Below are 21,312 nucleotides of genomic sequence, written 5' to 3'. Positions count from 1 at the left end.
TTTAGTTAGTGTGTAAGATGCAAAGTGCAAAAATTGGGGTGTATTGGGTATCTTAAGTGTTAATGTGGCCCCAGGGCCCGCTGCCTCCATATTGCCCCTATAGTTACCCTCTATGGTTTCACCCAAAAGAACCCCCTCTGCCTGTTCATATCAAGCCCCTCCTCCCATGATCAGAGGAACCAATAGATACAAGGGGCACTTACCCCTGTTTGTACCCCCCAAAGACAGCTTTGTGTTTGTTTCACTCCCACTGACAATGTGGCCCCAAATCACCTCTAAGTCTGAGGGCCCATTGCAGGTGCTCCGCCCACTTATCCCCATTTACCCTCTAATTTGCTATTTTCCAACTCTCCGTGCCGCTTGGCTGAATCTGCGAGGTTTATATCTTTCATTTGATTCCCCGTTCCCTGCTCAATGGCTCTGTCTTGTGCCCGGGCCCTCGGGCTGTTTGTCTGCGCTCACTGGTTTCTTCTTGGATTTGTTCCTGATTTGGACTGAAGCCTGAATAGCAACGTCCCTCGAAAGCCCTGGGAAAAGCCATGTATAAACTCCCAATTTATCATTTAAAGTTCCTATATAGGTTCTAACTGAGAATTATATTTACATCCCATGATCTCCCATAGAGAAATACCATAAAACTATGGCACATAGGGATTCCCCTGTACTAAGCACAATTCAGCAGGAACAGCCCCCTAAGTTTGCTCATAGCCTGTACAGAGAGATACCATAAAACTATGGCACATAGGGATTCCCCTGTACTAAGCACAATTCAGCAGGAACAGCCTCCTAAGTTTGCTCATAGCCTGTACAGAGAGATACCATAAAACTATGGCACATAGGGATTCCCCTGTACTAAGCACAATTCAGCAGGAACAGCCCCCTAAGTTTGCCCATAGCCTGTACAGAGAGATACCATAAAACTATGGCACATAGGGATTCCCCTGTACTAAGCACAATTCAGCAGGAACAGCCTCCTAAGTTTGCTCATAGCCTGTACAGAGAGATACCATAAAACTATGGCACATAGGGATTCCCCTGTACTAAGCACAATTCAGCAGGAACAGCCCCCTAAGTTTGCTCATAGCCTGTACAGAGAGATACCATAAAACTATGGCACATAGGGATTCCCCTGTACTAAGCACAATTCAGCAGGAACAGCCCCCTAAGTTTGCTCATAGCCTGTACAGAGAGATACCATAAAACTATGGCACATAGGGATTCCCCTGTACTAAGCACAATTCAGCAGGAACAGCCCCCTAAGTTTGCTCATAGCCTGTACAGAGAGATACCATAAAACTATGCCACATAGGGATTCCCCTGTACTAAGCACAATTCAGCAGGAACAGCCCCCTAAGTTTGCTCATAGCCTGTACAGAGAGATCCCATAAAACTATGGCACATAGGGATTCCCCTGTACTAAGCACAATTCAGCAGGAACAGCCCCCTAAGTTTGCTCATAGCCTGTACAGAGAGATCCCATAAAACTATGGCACATAGGGATTCCCCTGTACTAAGCACAATTCAGCAGGAACAGCCCCCTAAGTTTGCTCATAGCCTGTACAGAGAGATACCATAAAACTATGGCACATAGGGATTCCCCTGTACTAAGCACAATTCAGCAGGAACAGCCCCCTAAGTTTGCTCATAGCCTGTACAGAGAGATACCATAAAACTATGGCACATAGGGATTCCACTGTACTAAGCACAATTCAGCAGGAACAGCCCCCTAAGTTTGCCCATAGCCTGTACAGAGAGATACCATAAAACTATGGCACATAGGGATTCCCCTGTACTAAGCACAATTCAGCAGGAACAGCCCCCTAAGTTTGCTCATAGCCTGTACAGAGAGATACCATAAAACTATGGCACATAGGGATTCCCCTGTACTAAGCACAATTCAGCAGGAACAGCCCCCTAAGTTTGCCCATAGCCTGTACAGAGAGATACCATAAAACTATGGCACATAGGGATTCCCCTGTACTAAGCACAATTCAGCAGGAACAGCCCCCTAAGTTTGCTCATAGCCTGTACAGAGAGATACCATAAAACTATGGCACATAGGGATTCCTCTGTACTAAGCACAATTCAGCAGGAACAGCCCCCTAAGTTTGCCCATAGCCTGTACAGAGAGATACCATAAAACTATGGCACATAGGGATTCCCCTGTACTAAGCACAATTAAGCAGGAACAGCCCCCTAAGTTTGCCCATAGCCTGTACAGAGAGATACCATAAAACTATGGCACATAGGGATTCCCCTGTACTAAGCACAATTCAGCAGGAACAGCCCCCTAAGTTTGCCCATAGCCTGTACAGAGAGATACCATAAAACTATGGCACATAGGGATTCCCCTGTACTAAGCACAATTCAGCAGGAACAGCCCCCTAAGTTTGCCCATAGCCTGTACAGAGAGATACCATAAAACTATGGCACATAGGGATTCCCCTGTACTAAGCACAATTCAGCAGGAACAGCCCCCTAAGTTTGCCCATAGCCTGTACAGAGAGATACCATAAAACTATGGCACATAGGGATTCCCCTGTACTGAGCAGAATTACAAAAGCAACCAAAGGGCCAATGTCGCTGTGGCCCCGTGCAGAAGGCAGATTTGAACAAACTGTAGCAGGGACAGCGGGTTATGAGCCCTGAGCAGTATATCCATCATGGCTGTCACTGCCTCTCTATTCTGTCAGAGCAAAACAGCTTGGGGGTCATTCCTACTGCGCTGATCCAAATCTACAAACACCCGCTCCGAATACTGACACAAGGGCCACAGCTGTATAATGTACCCCTGGGGCCACTGACTGTGTTTCCAGAGAATTGAGGGTGCAGCATTGGAACCAGTGGGGCTGTTATTACTCTTAGGGCAATGGGATACGGGGCAATGGCATACGGGGCAATGGCATACGGGGCAATGGCATACGGGGCAATTGCTTATGGTTTTCTGTCCCCTAGCAATTTCCAGTTGGGCGGCACATACTCGCCCCTTTATTCACCTATCAGCAGCAGTAGGAAGTGAGAGCAGCAGGGGGTACAGGGGGGCAAGGTGGCAGCAGCGGGGCAAGATGTCAGAACCTGACACACTGAGAACTTCCTGTATGTGACATCATCACTGCCAGGCTTTGCCCTTACTTCTTTCCTATTGGGCCAATTCATTGGTTGCTTGTGCACTGTAACCAGTTGCATAAAGTGAAAGGCCATTGGTTAATTTCTCCCTTGCAGACATAGGCAAACAGACTCGGCATATCCCTAATCTAATACTGTTATGCACTCTGTCCCAGGCACAGGAAGCAGTGTCAGACTGACAGGAGGCACAGCCAATAGGAGTTAAGCCTGCTGCCAGTACTATGTGAGACATTATATAAGGAAGTAAAAAAGCGATTGTAGTGTTTATAGGGGTCACTGACCCCCCCAGAACAGGGTCTGTGCAGAAGTTAAGGATCAGCATAGAGAGGATTCTGAGGGGAATATCTCTTCAGCTGCTCATTTTTTGTTAACTATGTATATGGCCAAGATGAAGGGAATGCTCCTACCGTAACTGCTCAGTAACAGTGTAGCTCTGTTTGGGGCTCATTTATAAACACTGGGCAAATTAGCACCTGGGCAGTAACCCGTAGCAACCGATCAGCGGTTTGATCTTTCCAGCCAGCTGCAGGTCGAACACTGCCATGAGTTACTGCCCAGGGGCAAAGGTGCCCAGCGTTTATAATTGTGTGCAACCTCTGTACCATTTGCCCATCTATTGGTTGTACGAGCCGCCATGTCAGGGTCCCAGGAGGGCCCGTGGGGGCCCAGTCCACCCTGTACATACTGAGCATCAGCAGGCGGGGCTAAATTTATGCCGGTGTGTATTTTTTGAGCTTAGGGCAAAGGAAGGCTGGGGGTGAATATTCAAGGTAGTAGCTGGGTGGGGGTGAATATTCAAGGTAGTAGCTGGGTGGGGGTGAATATTCAAGGTAGTAGCTGGGTGGGGGTGAATAGCAGATAGCCCATTGCAGCTTCTCTTCTTGCGTTTGGAGCATTTATTGCAAGGTGGGGCTTTGGTTTTACTGGCACAAAGATTATGGAAATACTTTACTTTGCCTTTAATAACTGTTTGTAAGGTATCCTTAGGTTAATATATAAGAATAAATGAGTTTTTTAAGGGGTGAATCTGATTTTATGAACAATGTGTTGGCAGAATTATTTATTATGCTTGCAGTTTCAGTCTTACCTATGTTTTCATTGTTCTCAGGCCACAACCTTATTTCTTCCTATAGCCGCCTATGGTGTTCTATTCTCCCAGCAAGTAACTAATGTAGATCACGGGCCAGTGGCTGAGGGGCGGATAAAGGGGGCTCAGTTTCCCTATAGGTTTATAGGTTCCTTTTCTTGCCCCCGGATTTGTGCCTTTGCACCAGAGCACATTGGGGGGTACCCCTTACCCCTGTACATTCCCACTCTGGGTTTTGCCAGGGATCGGGCCATTTTCAGCCCCTGGCAGTCGAATTTGATTTACCCCTCCTGCTGCTGTTAATATTTAATCGCCGCCGCTGCTGCAACAACACGTGTTCCTGGTTTCAGACTCCATTAGGCCGGTTTGAAATTTCAGCAGCTTTTTACAGTTTGGGTGGTGGGACCGCTAATTGGACTTGGGTTACCAGGTGAAACCAAAGTCACCGGCTGCTTTCCCGTCTGATCCTTCTTTTCCTCCCCCCCCTAACAAAGTCCCAATTATGCAGGAACTAAGGCCGTTATCTGTGGGGCTGGTTAGACAGACAGGGGTGGGACAAAGCTTCCACGGAAGGAAAGAACAATGGAATTTCTTACACATTTACTGTAATCAATTACGGTGCAATCCAGGGCTGTAACTATAGAAGAAGCCGATGCTGCAACTTCTGGGTGGCCCACAAGGTATAGGGGAAGCTGACCAATACATAATGTTAGGGGGGGCCTAAAATGTTATAAGTTTTTATTATAAGGGGCCATTATACTTTATTTCCCTTAGGTTTTGTCCAGTGGCGTAACTACACCCCAAGGCCCTGGGGCAAAAGTTGCAGCTGGGCCCCGTTATTCTAGCAAACACAGGTACCACGGTGTGATCTTGAGCCCAGTTACGTGGGAAACACTCCCGGTACCAGGAATGTACTGCCCCAGGGTCACTCGCTGGGGCAGCTGGGGCAGCGGGTCTCCCCGCGGGGATGCCATTGCCCTTGTGTTACACTGTGCCAAGTGCTTTATTCAATTAATTCAATCCCATTTCTTTGGCAGGAAAATCATATTTTATTCTCTTTGTGCTGTGAGAATTTGTGGCGCCACATACTGGTTAAACTGAGCATTACAGCTGAACTTTCTTTCATTTTAAAGGGAAAGTTCAACATGAAACTAATTCTTAGCATTATAGCTTCAATTAGCAATTGGTTCTCAGGTTATTTTGTGCTTCTTGAATTTTTTTTTTTTTAATTTGTACTGGATGCCATCTTGGCATTGCCAAGTGAGATTATGAACAATAAAGCACAGGCAGCCTTTATAGAGTGTAATTCATGGCAGTGAAACGAAGCGTCGCCCATCTCAGCTGCCCCCGTTTATGTGCGTGTTGGAAGTTTACGGCTGTTGAGGGACAGTGTCAGATTTTTATCGTGTCACCCTCCCTCCTGAGGCATTTAACTGGTCGCTGCCAACTGGACTTGGCACAGGGAGCTGCTTAGCTTTAGCTGGCCTTCTGAAAATCAGAAGCAACAGATACTCGGACCTTGTAGTGTTTGCTAAGTTTGCTCATAGCCTATACAGAGAGATACCATAAAGCTATGGAAGCATAGGGATTCCCCTGTACTAAGCACAATCCAGCAGGAACAGCCCCCTAAGTTTGCCCATAGCCTGTACAGAGAGATACCATAAAACTATGGCACATAGGGATTCCCCTGTACTAAGCACAATTCAGCAGGAACAGCCCCCTAAGTTTGCTCATAGCCTGTACAGAGAGATACCATAAAGCTATGGAAGCATAGGGATTCCCCTGTACTAAGCACAATCCAGCAGGAACAGCCCCCTAAGTTTGCCCATAGCCTATACAGAGAGATACCATAAAGCTATGGAAGCATAGGGATTCCCCTGTACTAAGCACAATCCAGCAGGAACAGCCCCCTAAGTTTGCTCATAGCCTGTACAGAGAGATACCATAAAACTACGGCACATAGGGATTCCCTTGTACTAAGCACAATTCAGCAGGAACAGCCCCCTAAGTTTGCTCATAGCCTGTACAGAGAGATACCATAAAACTATGGCACATAGGGATTCCCCGGTACTAAGCACAATTCAGCAGGAACAGCCCCCTAAGTTTGCCCATAGCCTGTGCAGAGAGATACCATAAAACTATGGCAGCATAGGGATTCCCCTGTACTAAGCACAATTCAGCAGGAACAGCCCCCTAAGTTTGCTCATAGCCTGTACAGAGAGATACCATAAAACTATGGCACATAGGGATTCCCTTGTACTAAGCACAATTCAGCAGGAACAGCCCCCTAAGTTTGCTCATAGCCTGTACAGAGAGATACCATAAAACTATGGCACATAGGGATTCCCCTATACTAAGCACAATTCAGCAGGAACAGCCCCCTAACTTTGCTCATAGCCTGTACAGAGAGATACCATAAAACTATGGCACATAGGGATTCCCCTGTACTAAGCACAATTCAGCAGGAACAGCCCCCTAACTTTGCTCATAGCCTGTACAGAGAGATACCATAAAACTATGGCACATAGGGATTCCCCTGTACTAAGCACAATTCAGCAGAAACAGCCCCCTAAGTTTGCTCATAGCCTGTACAGAGAGATACCATAAAACCATGGCACATAGGGATTCCCCTGTACTAAACACAATTCAGCAGGAACAGCCCCCTAAGTTTGCTCATAGCCTGTACAGAGAGATACCATAAAACTATGGCAGCATAGGGATTCCCCTGTACTAAGCACAATTCAGCAGGAACAGCCCCCTAAGTTTGCTCATAGCCTGTACAGAGAGATACCATAAAACTATGGCACATAGGGATTCCCCTGTACTAAGCAAAATTCAGCAGGAACAGCCCCCTAAGTTTTCTCATAGCCTGTACAGAGAGATACCATAAAACTATGGCACATAGGGATTCCCCTGTACTAAGCACAATTCAGCAGGAACAGCCCCCTTAGTTTGCTCATAGCCTGTACAGAAGAGGTGGCCACTTGCCAACACCCATGATTTGGCCATTTCTAGTACAGAAACAATAAACTCTCTATAAAGATCATATTGAAATTTGTGAATAGCAAAGCAGCGTGTGAATTCCATGGGGAATGAAATAAACAGAATAATGCCCAATAAATACGTCTCATTAGTTCATCTCAGAGGCATGATAAAAGCGCAGGCAATAAAACCATCTGTGGCCCGGTGTTTATGGTATAATTGTGCTGCGCCCGTGGGGTAGAAGCCGAGTTATTGCAGATTATTCCAGGATGAAAGCTTTGATCACAAGGGAATTCTCTCCCAGCGGCCCCGCCCATCATCCCTGGATCAGCCACGCCCCTCTTGTGTGAGTTGTAGTTCAGCTGAACAGGGACAGAATAATAGGCTCCTATGTGACCCAAGAGCCGAAACACAGGTAACCTAATCCCACCTCGTTAGTATATGCACATTGGCTGACAGGCTGCCCTTCAATTTGTTTTCTTCATGGAAAATATTGAGGAGCAAACGAAGGACTCGCTGACGCATGGTTCCAAAGTCTATTCTCCCCCCCCAAAAGTCTCAAATTGCAGTTTAGCAAAGGCGTTGGGGGTCCCCGGGGGTCCCCGGGGGTCACAAATATTCATAATGGTAAAAACTTCTCCAAAATGCCCCGTCTAACTTAATTCTTGGGGGGTCCCTGTATGGAACCCAGGCTTCCTCTCTATTCTTGGGCCTATATTTCTGTTGGTACTGGCCCATTTGGGCAGCCCATTGCCTAACTGCCTAAAATTAGAACATTAATGTCCTATCTTACTTCCTGTTTGGGGGGCCCCCTATCCCAGGCATTATTCCCCCCCATCCATGGTTCCTGGGCCAGCTGGGCTGCTTGTTGCCCCATTGGGGGTGTTTTATAAACTTTTTAGTTTTAAGTTGCGTCTTCTGAAGTTGCGTCTTCTGAAGTTGCGTCTTCTTCAGCCGGCGTAGCCAGCAGTCTCATCTGTTATTGGCATTGTATCTAAGTTCCTTTGGTCTGCAAGGGAGCCTTTCAAAGACTGGTGGCCCTGACTGATGAGTAGTGTTAACATATTCACTTTAGGGGCCTTCAAACCCCCCAAAAGTCTAGTTTCCACCAGGACCTAAAGTCTCCATCTGGACATATAGTTTCCATTATGACCTACAGTCTCCATCTGGACCAACAGTCTCCATCTGGACCTATAGTCTCCATCTTGACCTACAGTCTCCATCTTGACCTACAGTCTCCATCTTGACCTACAGTCTCCATCTTGACCTACAGTCGCCATCTTGACCTACAGTCCTCCATCTTCACATATAGTTTCCATCATGACCTATAGTCTCCATCTTGACCTATAGCAATCCATCTTGACATATAGTTTCCACCATGACCTTCCTCCATCTTACTACACTGTAGCCATCTTACCCTACTTGATCTCCTGCCTCCTGTTGGAGGTCACTGGGCACTCGCCCTTTATGGACCCTCTAAAGACAGCGCTACTTGCTATAATATAAAGTAATGCTTGATTTGGATTAGAGTGGGGGTGTGGGGAGAGTAAATGAATGATGAGGTTCAGGGGATGGAGTGGGATCAGTGCAACCCCTATGACCTCCCTCAGGACACAGACAAGAATCTCATTGCCCTAGTCTGTTATTGACGTGACACCCCTCCCCCCCCACCCCGATAATAACCTGACTGCTCAAAACGTAGATCTAGAGTCATGTTTTAATTCATCATTGGAAATCATTGTTTCTGCACCCTGACCAGTAACAACCAATGGTTCCAGCTATGTAATTAATGCTATGCCAAGCCTTGGGCTGTGGTTAGTGACCCTTCTGCCACTGATCCATATTAGCAACCGATGGGGCAGAAAGCCTTGTTTTACTGTACATGAACTTGAATTCGTATATATATCCAGATATTACAGAGAAGGAATGTTCTGGGCACACAATAAGCTGTACCCCCAAACTGTACTGTCTAAGGGAAACACTATGGCACCTCCTACCCATATGTATAAATACAAATATACAGAGAAGGAATGTTCTGGGCACACAATAAGCTGTACCCCCATACTGTACTGTCTAAGGGAAACACTATGGCACCCCCTACCCATATGTATAAATACAAATATACAGAGAAGGAATGTTCTGGGCACACAATAAGCTGTACCCCCATACTGTACTGTCTAAGGGAAACACTATGGCACCCCCTACCCATATGTATAAATACAAATATACAGAGAAGGAATGTTCTGGGCACACAATAAGCTGTACCCCCATACTGTACTGTCTAAGGGAAACACTATGGCACCTCCTACCCATATGTATAAATACAAATATACAGAGAAGGAATGTTCTGGGCACACAATAAGCTGTACCCCCATACTGTACTGTCTAAGGGAAACACTATGGCACCTCCTACCCATATGTATAAATACAAATATACAGAGAAGGAATGTTCTGGGCACACAATAAGCTGTACCCCCATACTGTACTGTCTAAGGGAAACACTATGGCACCCCCTACCCATATGTATAAATACAAATATACAGAGAAGGAATGTTCTGGGCACACAATAAGCTGTACCCCCATACTGTACTGTCTAAGGGAAACACTATGGCACCTCCTACCCATATGTATAAATACAAATATACAGAGAAGGAATGTTCTGGGCACACAATAAGCTGTACCCCCATACTGTACTGTCTAAGGGAAACACTATGGCACCCCCTACCCATATGTATAAATACAAATATACAGAGAAGGAATGTTCTGGGCACACAATAAGCTGTACCCCCATACTGTACTGTCTAAGGGAAACACTATGGCACCCCCTACCCATATGTATAAATACAATTATACAGAGAAGGAATGTTCTGGGCACACAATAAGCTGTACCCCCATACTGTACTGTCTAAGGGAAACACTATGGCACCCCCTACCCATATGTATAAATACAAATATACAGAGAAGGAATGTTCTGGGCACACAATAAGCTGTACCCCCATACTGTACTGTCTAAGGGAAACACTATGGCACCCCCTACCCATATGTATAAATACAAATATACAGAGAAGGAATGTTCTGGGCACACAATAAGCTGTACCCCCGTACTGTACTGTCTAAGGGAAACACTATGGCACCTCCTACCCATATAATATACAGAGAGGGAAGCTCCGTGACACACACAGGATAATAAAACACTGCAAAGCATTGTTGGCAGCACATAAAAGCACAGCCCATAGGTAGAGCCCAGAATTTGCCAAGCAGAATAAACCCGTGGAATGTGGGCAGATTTCCCTTTCCTGCAGCTGGGCGCTGTGTGCCAGGCTTTATGGCTGGGATGTGCTCGGTCTCTATACAGAGGTGTATAATATACCCGCCTCCCAGCTGCCCTGGATGCCAGCCCTATTAATCATATGGACCCATTCTACACGCCCTTCATTTTTTGTTTAGATGTTTTATATATATTTCTATTTTTATCCTTTCTCAAGTCTGACTCTGACCTGTAGGAGTCTATGGCAGGGGAATGCAGGAAAGCGAGACCTAACTGCTGTGCTTATAGACAGGCTCATCCCCCTTCACAAACAGCTTTTTCATCAGACCCCTTTTTGGATAATATTTAATCTCAGGCTGTGCAAGGGCATAGATTTCCCAGCAGCCACTGCTGATCCAGACCATTGCTTTGTATGAATAAACTAGACAAGGGGTTCCATCAGGTGAAATACAGAACCGCTCTGGAACTTGTTTTTCCCGTCGTGTCCTGGGCTTCGTCAAGTGGCTTATTTTAGGCAGAGGCTCTCTGCGTTGGAATGGGCCGAAGTGAACATGTTATATGTATATATAGATATATCTTATACTCTGTGTATATGTGCGAGGCATTAGTCTGGGCAGCACGGAACGTTCCGTCCTGTTCCAAACACATCTTGTATAAACAGGAAATATCTGAGGATGAAGTCTGGGCCGTTACACTGACCCGCTCGCTGCCTTGTACAGGGAACACTCACTTTTATCTTTACTTGGGAGTGTAAAACCATAGCCAATCAAAACAGTAGAATATCTTGTCTTTTAGAGCAAGCAGCCAATCAGAGCAGGAATATGCTGATAGAGCTAATAGCCAGTCAGAGCAGTACTATATTGATAAAGCTAGAAGCCAGTCAGAGAAGTAGTATGTAGAGAGATCTAGAGCGAGTAGCCAATCGGAGTAGTAGGATGTTGGTAGAGCTACAGGAAGTAGCCAATCGGGGCAGTAGGATGTTGATAGCACTACAGAAAGTAGCCAATCGGAGCAGTAGGATGTTGATAGAGCTACAGAAAGTAGCCAATCGGAGTAGGAGGATGTTGATAGAGCTACAGAAAGTAGCCAATCGGAGTAGGAGGATGTTGATAGAGCTACAGAAAGTAGCCAATCGGAGTAGGAGGATGTTGATAGAGCTACAGAAAGTAGCCAATCGGAGTAGGAGGATGTTGATAGAGCTACAGAAAGTAGCCAATCGGAGTAGGAGGATGTTGATAGAGCTACAGAAAGTAGCCAATCGGAGCAGTAGGATGTTGATAGAGCTACAGAAAGTAGCCAATCGGAGTAGGAGGATGTTGATAGAGCTACAGAAAGTAGCCAATCGGAGCAGTAGGATGTTGATAGAGCTACAGAAAGTAGCCAATCGGAGCAGTAGGATGTTGATAGAGCTACAGGAAGTAGCCAATCGGAGCAGTAGGATGTTGATAGAGCTACAGAAAGTAGCCAATCGGAGCAGTAGGATGTTGATAGAGCTACAGAAAGTAGCCAATCGGAGCAGTAGGATGTTGATAGAGCTACAGAAAGTAGCCAATCGGAGTAGGAGGATGTTGATAGAGCTACAGAAAGTAGCCAATCGGAGTAGGAGGATGTTGATAGAGCTACAGAAAGTAGCCAATCGGAGTAGGAGGATGTTGATAGAGCTACAGAAAGTAGCCAATCGGAGTAGGAGGATGTTGATAGAGCTACAGAAAGTAGCCAATCGGGGCAGTAGGTTGTTGATAGAGCTACAGAAAGTAGCCAATCGGAGCAGTAGGATGTTGATAGAGCTACAGAAAGTAGCCAATCGGAGCAGTAGGATGTTGATAGCACTACAGGAAGTAGCCAATCGGAGCAGTAGGATGTTGATAGAGCTACAGAAATTAGCCAATCGGAGCAGTAGGATGTTGATAGAGCTACAGAAAGTAGCCAATCGGAGTAGTAGGATGTTGATAGAGCTACAGAAATTAGCCAATCGGAGCAGTAGGATGTTGATAGAGCTACAAAGTAGCCAATCAGAGCAGTAGGATGTTGATAGCACTACAAGTAGCCAATCGGAGCAGTAGGATGTTGATAGCTCTACAGAAAGTAGCCAATCGGAGCAGTAGGATGTTGATAGCTCTACAGAAAGTAGCCAATCGGAGCAGTAGGATGTTGCTAGAGGTACAGAAAGTAGCCAATCGGAGCAGTAGGATGTTGATAGAGCTACAAAGTAGCCAATCAGAGCAGTAGGATGTTGATAGCACTACAAGTAGCCAATCGGAGCAGTAGGATGTTGCTAGAGGTACAGAAAGTAGCCAATCAGAGCAGTAGGATGTTGATAGCACTACAAGTAGCCAATCGGAGCAGTAGGATGTTGCTAGAGGTACAGAAAGTAGCCAATCGGAGCAGTAGGATGTTGATAGCTCTACAGAAAGTAGCCAATCGGAGCAGTAGGATGTTGCTAGAGGTACAGAAAGTAGCCAATCGGAGCAGTAGGATGTTGCTAGAGGTACAGAAAGTAGCCAATCGGAGCAGTAGGATGTTGCTAGAGGTACAGAAAGTAGCCAATCGGAGCTGTAGGATGTTGATAGGCCTGGAGTGAGTTGGCAAATGTTATCATCTGGTGTATGGCCACCTTTATTTTCTGGCCTGCGGTGCCCATAGGCAGCTTATACAAACCCTAAGACTGATTGGAGCGGTTCCTACTCTGACCCAATATACCTTGTGTCTTGCAGAAAATGCTGTTGAAGAGGAACTGCAACTCAAAGAGCAGAGTTATAAAGATACGGGTAAGTACCTCCTGCAATGCTCACCTACCTGTTCCTTTGGTTTCAGCCAATGGAGTCAGGAGGGAGGGGCTTAAGTACAGACGGGGCAAGTTATAGCCGTGTTGTAAGTGTTACACAGAGGACAATTCATAGGGTCTTTATGGAGTCTGAATGGGAAAGCAATGGTTTCCTGAGCACGTACTGTACTGTATAAGCAAAACAATATGGCAGCTCCCAGCCATTGGCATGAATATAAATACCAGCTACCCCTCTCTTTGTTGGACTATTACCCCCCCCCCAACATATTTATATGTACACTTGATCCAGGAGGGCTGCTCCCTGTGGGGCCGGATTGGATGGGGAGTAGCGGGGCCCTAATCATTTCCAGGAATCCACAATCGGGTCCCAAATGCCGAGTAGGAGATGCAGTGACCTGGTTTGTTTGGCCACATAACTCCGTTTATGGCTCCTAATCAGAAACAGCCGACTTTCCATTTTTAACCTGATTACTTGGGCTGCTAACGAGTCCCCTTCAGCCTATGGGAAGCCTTCCCTTTTATTGTAATGCTCGTTAATCTGCGTCTCGTCGTTACATAATTGCCTGTGTAATTCAAGCTGAGTCTGAGGGTGGCAGATGGCCGGGCACCCAAGCGCATAATGTCGCCTCCATCATAACTGCTTTATGGGCTTCTCCCAGCGCAAGGTATTCCTATTAACCCCTTCTGCCCCAAAGTAATCCATGTGAATAGAACTGTATTGTTATAGTTGTATCAGGAGTCAGAACCAGCAGTGCAGGGAAGGGAAAGGGACAGACACAGTGACAGTTACACATAACTATAAACCCAGTGAGAATGAGGAATGAATGGATATTGGGGAGTTGTATCAGGAGTCAGAACCAGCAGTGCAGAGAAGGGAAAGGGACCGACACAGTGACAGTTACACATAACTATAAACCCAGTGAGAATGAGGAATGAATGGGTATTGGGGAGTTGTATCAGGAGTCAGAACCAGCAGTGCAGGGAAGGGAAAGGGACAGACACAGTGACAGTTACACATAACTATAAACCCAGTGAGAATGAGGGATGAATGGGAATTGGGGAGTTGTATCAGGAGTCAGAACCAGCAGTGCAGAGAAGGGAAAGGGACAGACACAGTGACAGTTACACATAACTATAAACCCAGTGAGAATGAGGGATGAATGGGTATTGGGGAGTTGTATCAGGAGTCAGAACCAGCAGTGCAGGGAAGGGAAAGGGACAGACACAGTGACAGTTACACATAACTATAAACCCAGTGAGAATGAGGGATGAATGGATATTGGGGAGTTGTATCAGGAGTCAGAACCAGCAGTGCAGGGAAGGGAAAGGGACAGACACAGTGACAGTTACACATAACTATAAACCCAGTGAGAATGAGGGATGAATGGATATTGGGGAGTTGTATCAGGAGTCAGAACCAGCAGTGCAGGGAAGGGAAAGGGACAGACACAGTGACAGTTACACATAACTATAAACCCAGTGAGAATGAGGAATGAATGGATATTGGGGAGTTGTATCAGGAGTCAGAACCAGCAGTGCAGGGAAGGGAAAGGGACAGACACAGTGACAGTTACACATAACTATAAACCCAGTGAGAATGAGGAATGAATGGATATTGGGGAGTTGTATCAGGAGTCAGAACCAGCAGTGCAGGGAAGGGAAAGGGACAGACACAGTGACAGTTACACATAACTATAAACCCAGTGAGAATGAGGAATGAATGGATATTGGGGAGTTGTATCTGGAGTCAGAACCAGCAGTGCAGGGAAGGGAAAGGGACAGACACAGTGACAGTTACACATAACTATAAACCCAGTGAGAATGAGGGATGAATGGATATTGGGGAGTTGTATCAGGAGTCAGAACCAGCAGTGCAGGGAAGGGAAAGGGACAGACACAGTGACAGTTACACATAACTATAAACCCAGTGAGAATGAGGAATGAATGGATATTGGGGAGTTGTATCTGGAGTCAGAACCAGCAGTGCAGGGAAGGGAAAGGGACAGACACAGTGACAGTTACACATAACTATAAACCTAGTGAGAATGAGGAATGAATGGATATTGGGGAGTTGTATCAGGAGTCAGAACCAGCAGTGCAGAGAAGGGAAAGGGACAGACACAGTGACAGTTACACATAACTATAAACCCAGTGAGAATGAGGGATGAATGGATATTGGGGAGTTGTATCAGGAGTCAGAACCAGCAGTGCAGGGAAGGGAAAGGGACAGACACAGTGACAGTTACACATATTATACTGTAGGTGTTAGGGGGGAATTTTGTAAGTGAAGACTCTTCCCCCATATTGTTGCCTTTGGTTTATCAGAGACCCAGTTGGCAGCCCGAAAGTTGGTTTTGTAACGTTATATAAGAGAAAAGGGAAACCTTTGTGTTCCTCTTATCTATAAATGAAATGTACTCTGTCTGGGCCGGAGCCAGACCCACTGGAATGGTTTCCCCAGGCTTATCTCCTGTCTCTAACCCTCCCTTAAACCCTCAGAGGCTCTTGTAGCCATCGGCTTGTTTAACCCATCACTTTTTAGGAACAAAAATTCTAACTTTGTCTGAGTAACTTCTAGCAATAAGGAGTCAGTCATTCCTATTTCTGTAGGGAAATGAGAGCAGGGCAGGCAGTAACCCTTCCAACACTTTCCCCTGTCTCTGCCCCTATATATTAGGTACCTACCTAGTGCTACCAACCCCTATTTCTGTAGGGAAATGAGAGCAGGGCAGGCAGTAACCCTTCCAACACTTTCCCTTATCTCTGTCCCTATATATTAGGTACCTACCTAGTGCTACCAACCCCTATTTCTGTAGGGAAATGAGAGCAGGGCAGGCAGTAACCCTTCCAACACTTTCCCCTGTCTCTGCCCCTATATATTAGGTACCTACCTAGTGCTACCAACCCCTATTTCTGTAGGGAAATGAGAGCAGGGCAGGCAGTAACCCTTCCAACACTTTCCCCTGTCTCTGCCCCTATATATTAGGTACCTACCTAGTGCTACCAACCCCTATTCTCTTTGTATTTGTACATAATGGTGGAAGCTGCCATACCGATTCCCATAGACAGTATATTTGGAGAGTAAGACATATGATACAGCAGTTCGTGCCAATGGGGGGAGTTATACACTGGTTTCTCTGAATGAGCCAATCTTTACATGCAGTTGTTGCAGACAGTGTGGGCGAGGAGCCCAGTTGCATGGGAAGGGTTTGCAGTCAGACTGGATAGAGATAAATAGCTGATTTCAGTTTACTTACAACTCCCGGCCCCCCCAGGCCGCTGCTCAGTAGCGCAGGTTTTGTTGCCCCGTCCCTATATAAATATAAAAGATACAGATGTTGGGAATAAACATTTGCTGCAGTTATTGCTGCCCAACTGATTGCGGGACAATTCCCCATTGAAGCTGGTAAATTCCCACAGACTTGTATTACTGGGGATTAATTGCCCCGCGGGGCTGCCGGACTGACCTGCCCACAAATCCCTACATGTTTGCAGTAAACATTTAGAAACCATTTTCCAAGAGCAAATGTGTTTACCTGACACTGCTTGGGGTGCTCTTCTACCTACCTACCTCCTGTATCTACCTACTCACCTCCTCTATCTACCTCCTGTATCTACCTACTTACCTCCTCTATCTACCTCCTGTATCTACCTACTTACCTCCTCTATCTACTGACTGTATCTACCTACTTACCTCCTCTATCTACCTCCTGTATCTACATACTTACCTCCTCTATCTACCTCCTGTATCTACCTACTTACCTCCTCTATCTACCGACTGTATCTACCTACTCACCTCCTCTATCTACCTCCTGTATCTACCTACTCACCTCCTCTATCTACCGACTGTATCTACCTACTCACCTCCTCTATCTACCGACTGTATCTACCTACTCACCTCCTCTATCTACCGACTGTATCTACCTACTCACCTCCTCTATCTACCGACTGTATCTACCTACTTACCTCCTCTATCTACCTACCTACTTACCTACTGTTTCTACCTACTTGCTGTATCTAAATACCAACTACTGTATTTACCTACATACCTTCTATATCTACCTACCTGCTGTATCTACCTACTTACTGTATCTACCTACTAACCTACTGTATTTACCTACATACCTACTATATCTACCTACTTACCTGCTGTATCTACCTACTAACCTACTGTATCTACCTACTAACCTACTGTATCTACCTACTAACCTACTGTATCTACCTACTTACCAACTGCCCTTTTATTTGTTTTACATGTTTTTTATTACTTTTGGCCAGTTCTCTGTTCACAAATATCCCTGTTTCTTATAATTACTTGTTGGTTCATTTGCCCTACTCAGTTACTCAGACTATTACTGTATATTACTATACTGTTACTATTATATTGCTATGAGATCCCACCAATCAGCAGTTTCCATAAATGTCATTATCTTGCCCTGCCAGTGCCGTTGTGCCTTTCTTGCTCTCTTGTTACCGTATTGCCCCACTATTACCCATCAGGGCACCAATATACGTAAGGCCCAGGGCAGTCACCACTATCTGGACCTTCTAAAAATTGTGCTTCATGTGTCCCTGGGAAATGGGGACATCAATGAAACAATAAATCCCTAAATCCATGGCTTTGTGTCCCTTTATGACTGCATCCACCTCTTGGCAGGGCATAAATTGACCAATGTATCGTTACATGGCCCTCGTTGCATATGGCCATACAGCCAGAAGACCTACATGGATATCAACCAATCTAAAACCAACTGAGTAAACTCTATTGATTTACTGATAGAGAACATATCGGGTTGCCCAGCTGAATGTGGCTCTTCTAGAGATCCGGATGGTCCAGAGCTCCATGGACACCCCCATTTCATGAGAAGGAGGCCCCCAGTCGTGGGGCATTGGGTACCCAGCCCAGAGACATTACTTGGGTGTCCCTGTGTCTCCCAATCACACCAGCCTCATATTTACAACTGGAAATAACAAGTTGGTCTTGGCCCGTTGTTCCCTAATCATCTGCTTCCCTTACCTACAGTCCCCAGCCAGGAAACCAGAGCCGCGTTCTGCTCCGTGTCATTGTAAACAAGCAGCTCCCTTGGGTTCTGACCGACGCAATCCATCTGGAGGGAGAACCGGCCCGTGCATCTCCAGCTGAGGAACATTTCCTTTACTCTCTGACATGTGATGGTGACATTATCTCGGTTCCACCGCGGCCATTTATAGCTGCTGAGCTCATTCCCCTAATTACCAGGCTCTCAGCATAAACAATACCCTGCCTTACTCTCCTCCTTCTACTCAATGGGTATCTCTGAGATGCTCTGTCCCCAAGTGATACAACCGAGCAACTCTTGATATCATTTTTCTTGCTCCTTTGGCTAGTGAGGGCCAATGTTTTGGCTCTTAAGGTTCCAGTGGGCAAGTAGCCACACACAAGCCAAACATCACTGTGCAAGTAGGATGAGGATAATTAAGACGATGTCTGGGCAGATGCCAGGAGAACACTACCTGAATACATGATGCCAACAGCGATGGTTGGTGGAAGAGAAATATTGAGCTGGGGCTGTTTCCATGGTTTGGGCCCCTGGTTCCAGTGAAACCATAAGGCTACAGGGTACAATGACATTCCTGGCAATTCCGTGCTCCCTACTTTGTGGAACAGTTTGGGGGACCTTTCCTGTTTCAGCACAATACAGGTCCAGGTCCTACAGAATGGGGTTACTGAGATGGGAAGCACCTGACTGCACAGAGCCCTGACCCCCAACCCAACTGAACCCCTGTGGGATGGAACCCCGACTGTGAGCCTGATCCCCAACATCACTGCCCAACCTCACTAATGCCCTTGTGGCTGAATGGGAGCAACTCCCAGCAACACTGTTCCAACATCTAGTGGGAACCTTCCCAGAAGGGCAGGGGCAGTTATAGCAGCAAGGGGAGGGGCAACCCAACTGAACCCCTGTGGGATGGAACCCCAACTGTGAGCCTGAACCCCAACATCACTGCCCAACCTCACTAATGCCCTTGTGGCTGAATGGGACCAACTCCCAGCAACACTGTTCCACCATCTAGTGGGAACCTTCCCAGAAGGGAAAGGGCAGTTATAGCAGCAAGGGGAGGGGCAACCCAACTGAACCCCTGTGGGATGGAACCCCAACTGTGAGCCTGATCCCCAACATCACTGCCCAACCTCACTAATGCTCTTGTGGCTGAATGGGAGCAACTCCCAGCAACACTGTTCCACCATCTAGTGGGAACCTTACAAGAAGAGTTGGGGCAGTAAGGGAGGGCTGTATCACTACCAGGTTAGGAGGAAGACCAGGAATGGGTTATTTCTGCCCTCGGCTGAGCATATTTTATGCGGTTGAATGAGAGGAGCGAGGGAAGGGGGGGCCCGGCCGGCTGCACAGTTTCATTCTCTTACCCAGAGATCCTTCCAGCCTCAAATTACAGGTTTGTCCTTTTACTTCAAACAGTGACATTCTGGCACCCAGGAAACTCCCGGGCAATTGTTCTGCGGCTGTACCCCTGCCAAGCAGCTTATGGCAAGGACTTCAAAACCGGCACGCAGGCTTTCATGGCAGCCCATTGACTGAGCGCGGGGAGACTTCTGTATAGGGATAGCCTGTGTATTGCGGGACGGAGAGCTTTGTACTGAGAGCCCAGACACCAACCTTGTCAGGACTACACCCCCGAGGCTTTGAAGATGAAATGGAACAAACAATGGGAAATCTGTGTCTGATTTGGCTTTACCCCTCGGCTATAGACGGGGCAACTGAGCCCCAGCCAGGGCCAATTGCCATCGGCCTTTTCCTTTCTTAATACTTTTGGCACTGTGGTCCCTGAATGCCAGGTTCTGTGGTGGGCCCTAAGAGTGTTTGTCATGAAGGGCCAAAGGCCAGGTTTTCTGATTGGCTGCAGGTCTAACACCCTAATCCCACCTTGTTCCTGATAAGTCCCACCCCTTTGGGGGTACCCTGTTGGGGAGAGTCAATGCATAAGGGGTGGGTTAAAATCCCAAAAGATTGTCGCCTTGAACACTATCCGTGGTCACTCTGGGGTGCTACTAAGCTGTAGCCTTGTTGCATATATTAGAGACTGGGGTTGCCACTTGGCCCGTATTTTACCGGCCAAACTGGTAATTTAACAGCCAAGGTTGGGGGTCGATACTACAAATGTAGCGGCAACAATCACTGGTTGTTCCACTCCCAAGTTCAGGTCAGCCCTCTACGGTCTACAGAAGCCCAATCTGACTGGTTTGGATGACAGACTGGTATATGAATAGGGGCTGAATAGACAAATAAGTAATAACAAGTAACAATAAAACTATAGTCTCACAGAGCAATACCCCAATGGCTTCGTACTGTGCAGCTTTTCTGTAAATAACGTCAAAAAGGAAAAAAATATCCCCCCCCAGTGGATCACATATAATTGGTTGGATCTTGCTTCCAACATGCCAGGGCCAGCAAGGGTAAACAAACCATTATAGAAGCCTTCCTATTTGCCACAATGCCTGGCACCGAGCCTTCCCACCTAACCCAGGGAGTCGCGCCAACGGCCAACAAAACAGGTCTTGCAAAGAAAGTTCCCTGTGATTAATGTAAGGGATCCGGATACAATGGAGGTGCCAAGACCCACAACCTGCACCTACTATAGGACAAGTCTACACGCTTGAGTCCCTACTCTGGCCAAACACAACCAACGTGTTAACCCTCTGAGACCAACCAACTTCTACTGAGGTCCTCTCTCATCCCAGCGCTCTATCTTTGCTGGGGCCTTCCCTGCTCTAGGTCCCTACTTAAGGGGAGCCCAAGAAAACTATTATGATATCAATTACATTTTATATCACTAAGCCAACCCATACACCTAGGGTAAACATGGGTGGGGCTTCACCTTCTCCTATCCATACTTACACAGCTCCTTATGTGGAACAAACAACAATAAGGAAAGGATAAACCCCCTACTACACCGAGCCTTCCCACCTAACCCAGGGAGTCGCGCCAACGGCCAACAAAACAGGTCTTGCAAAGAAAGTTCCCTGTGATTAATGTAGGGGATCCGGATACAATGGAGGTGCCAAGA

General features: G+C 46.6%; 1 protein-coding gene across 3 annotated transcripts in view; it reads left to right on the top strand.

Annotated features, from left to right (window-relative positions):
* Window positions 1–21,312, top strand: part of MGC86483 (uncharacterized protein) — a 54,319-nt gene that overhangs the window by 27,683 nt on the left and 5,324 nt on the right. For all 3 annotated transcript variants that reach the window (XR_004222622.1, XM_031901503.1, NM_001126588.1), the window contains 1 exon segment: window positions 13,178–13,231. Coding sequence is in view for 2 of the 3 variants with exons in the window: in XM_031901503.1 (XP_031757363.1) it covers window positions 13,178–13,231 (54 nt within the window). In the remaining variant the exon portion in view is untranslated.

Source organism: Xenopus tropicalis, chromosome 5 (genome assembly GCF_000004195.4).
Source record: "Xenopus tropicalis strain Nigerian chromosome 5, UCB_Xtro_10.0, whole genome shotgun sequence".
NCBI classification, from domain to species: Eukaryota; Metazoa; Chordata; class Amphibia; order Anura; family Pipidae; genus Xenopus; species Xenopus tropicalis.
Note: the sequence above shows the minus strand (reverse complement) of the source record. Positions and strands in the feature narration are given on the sequence as shown.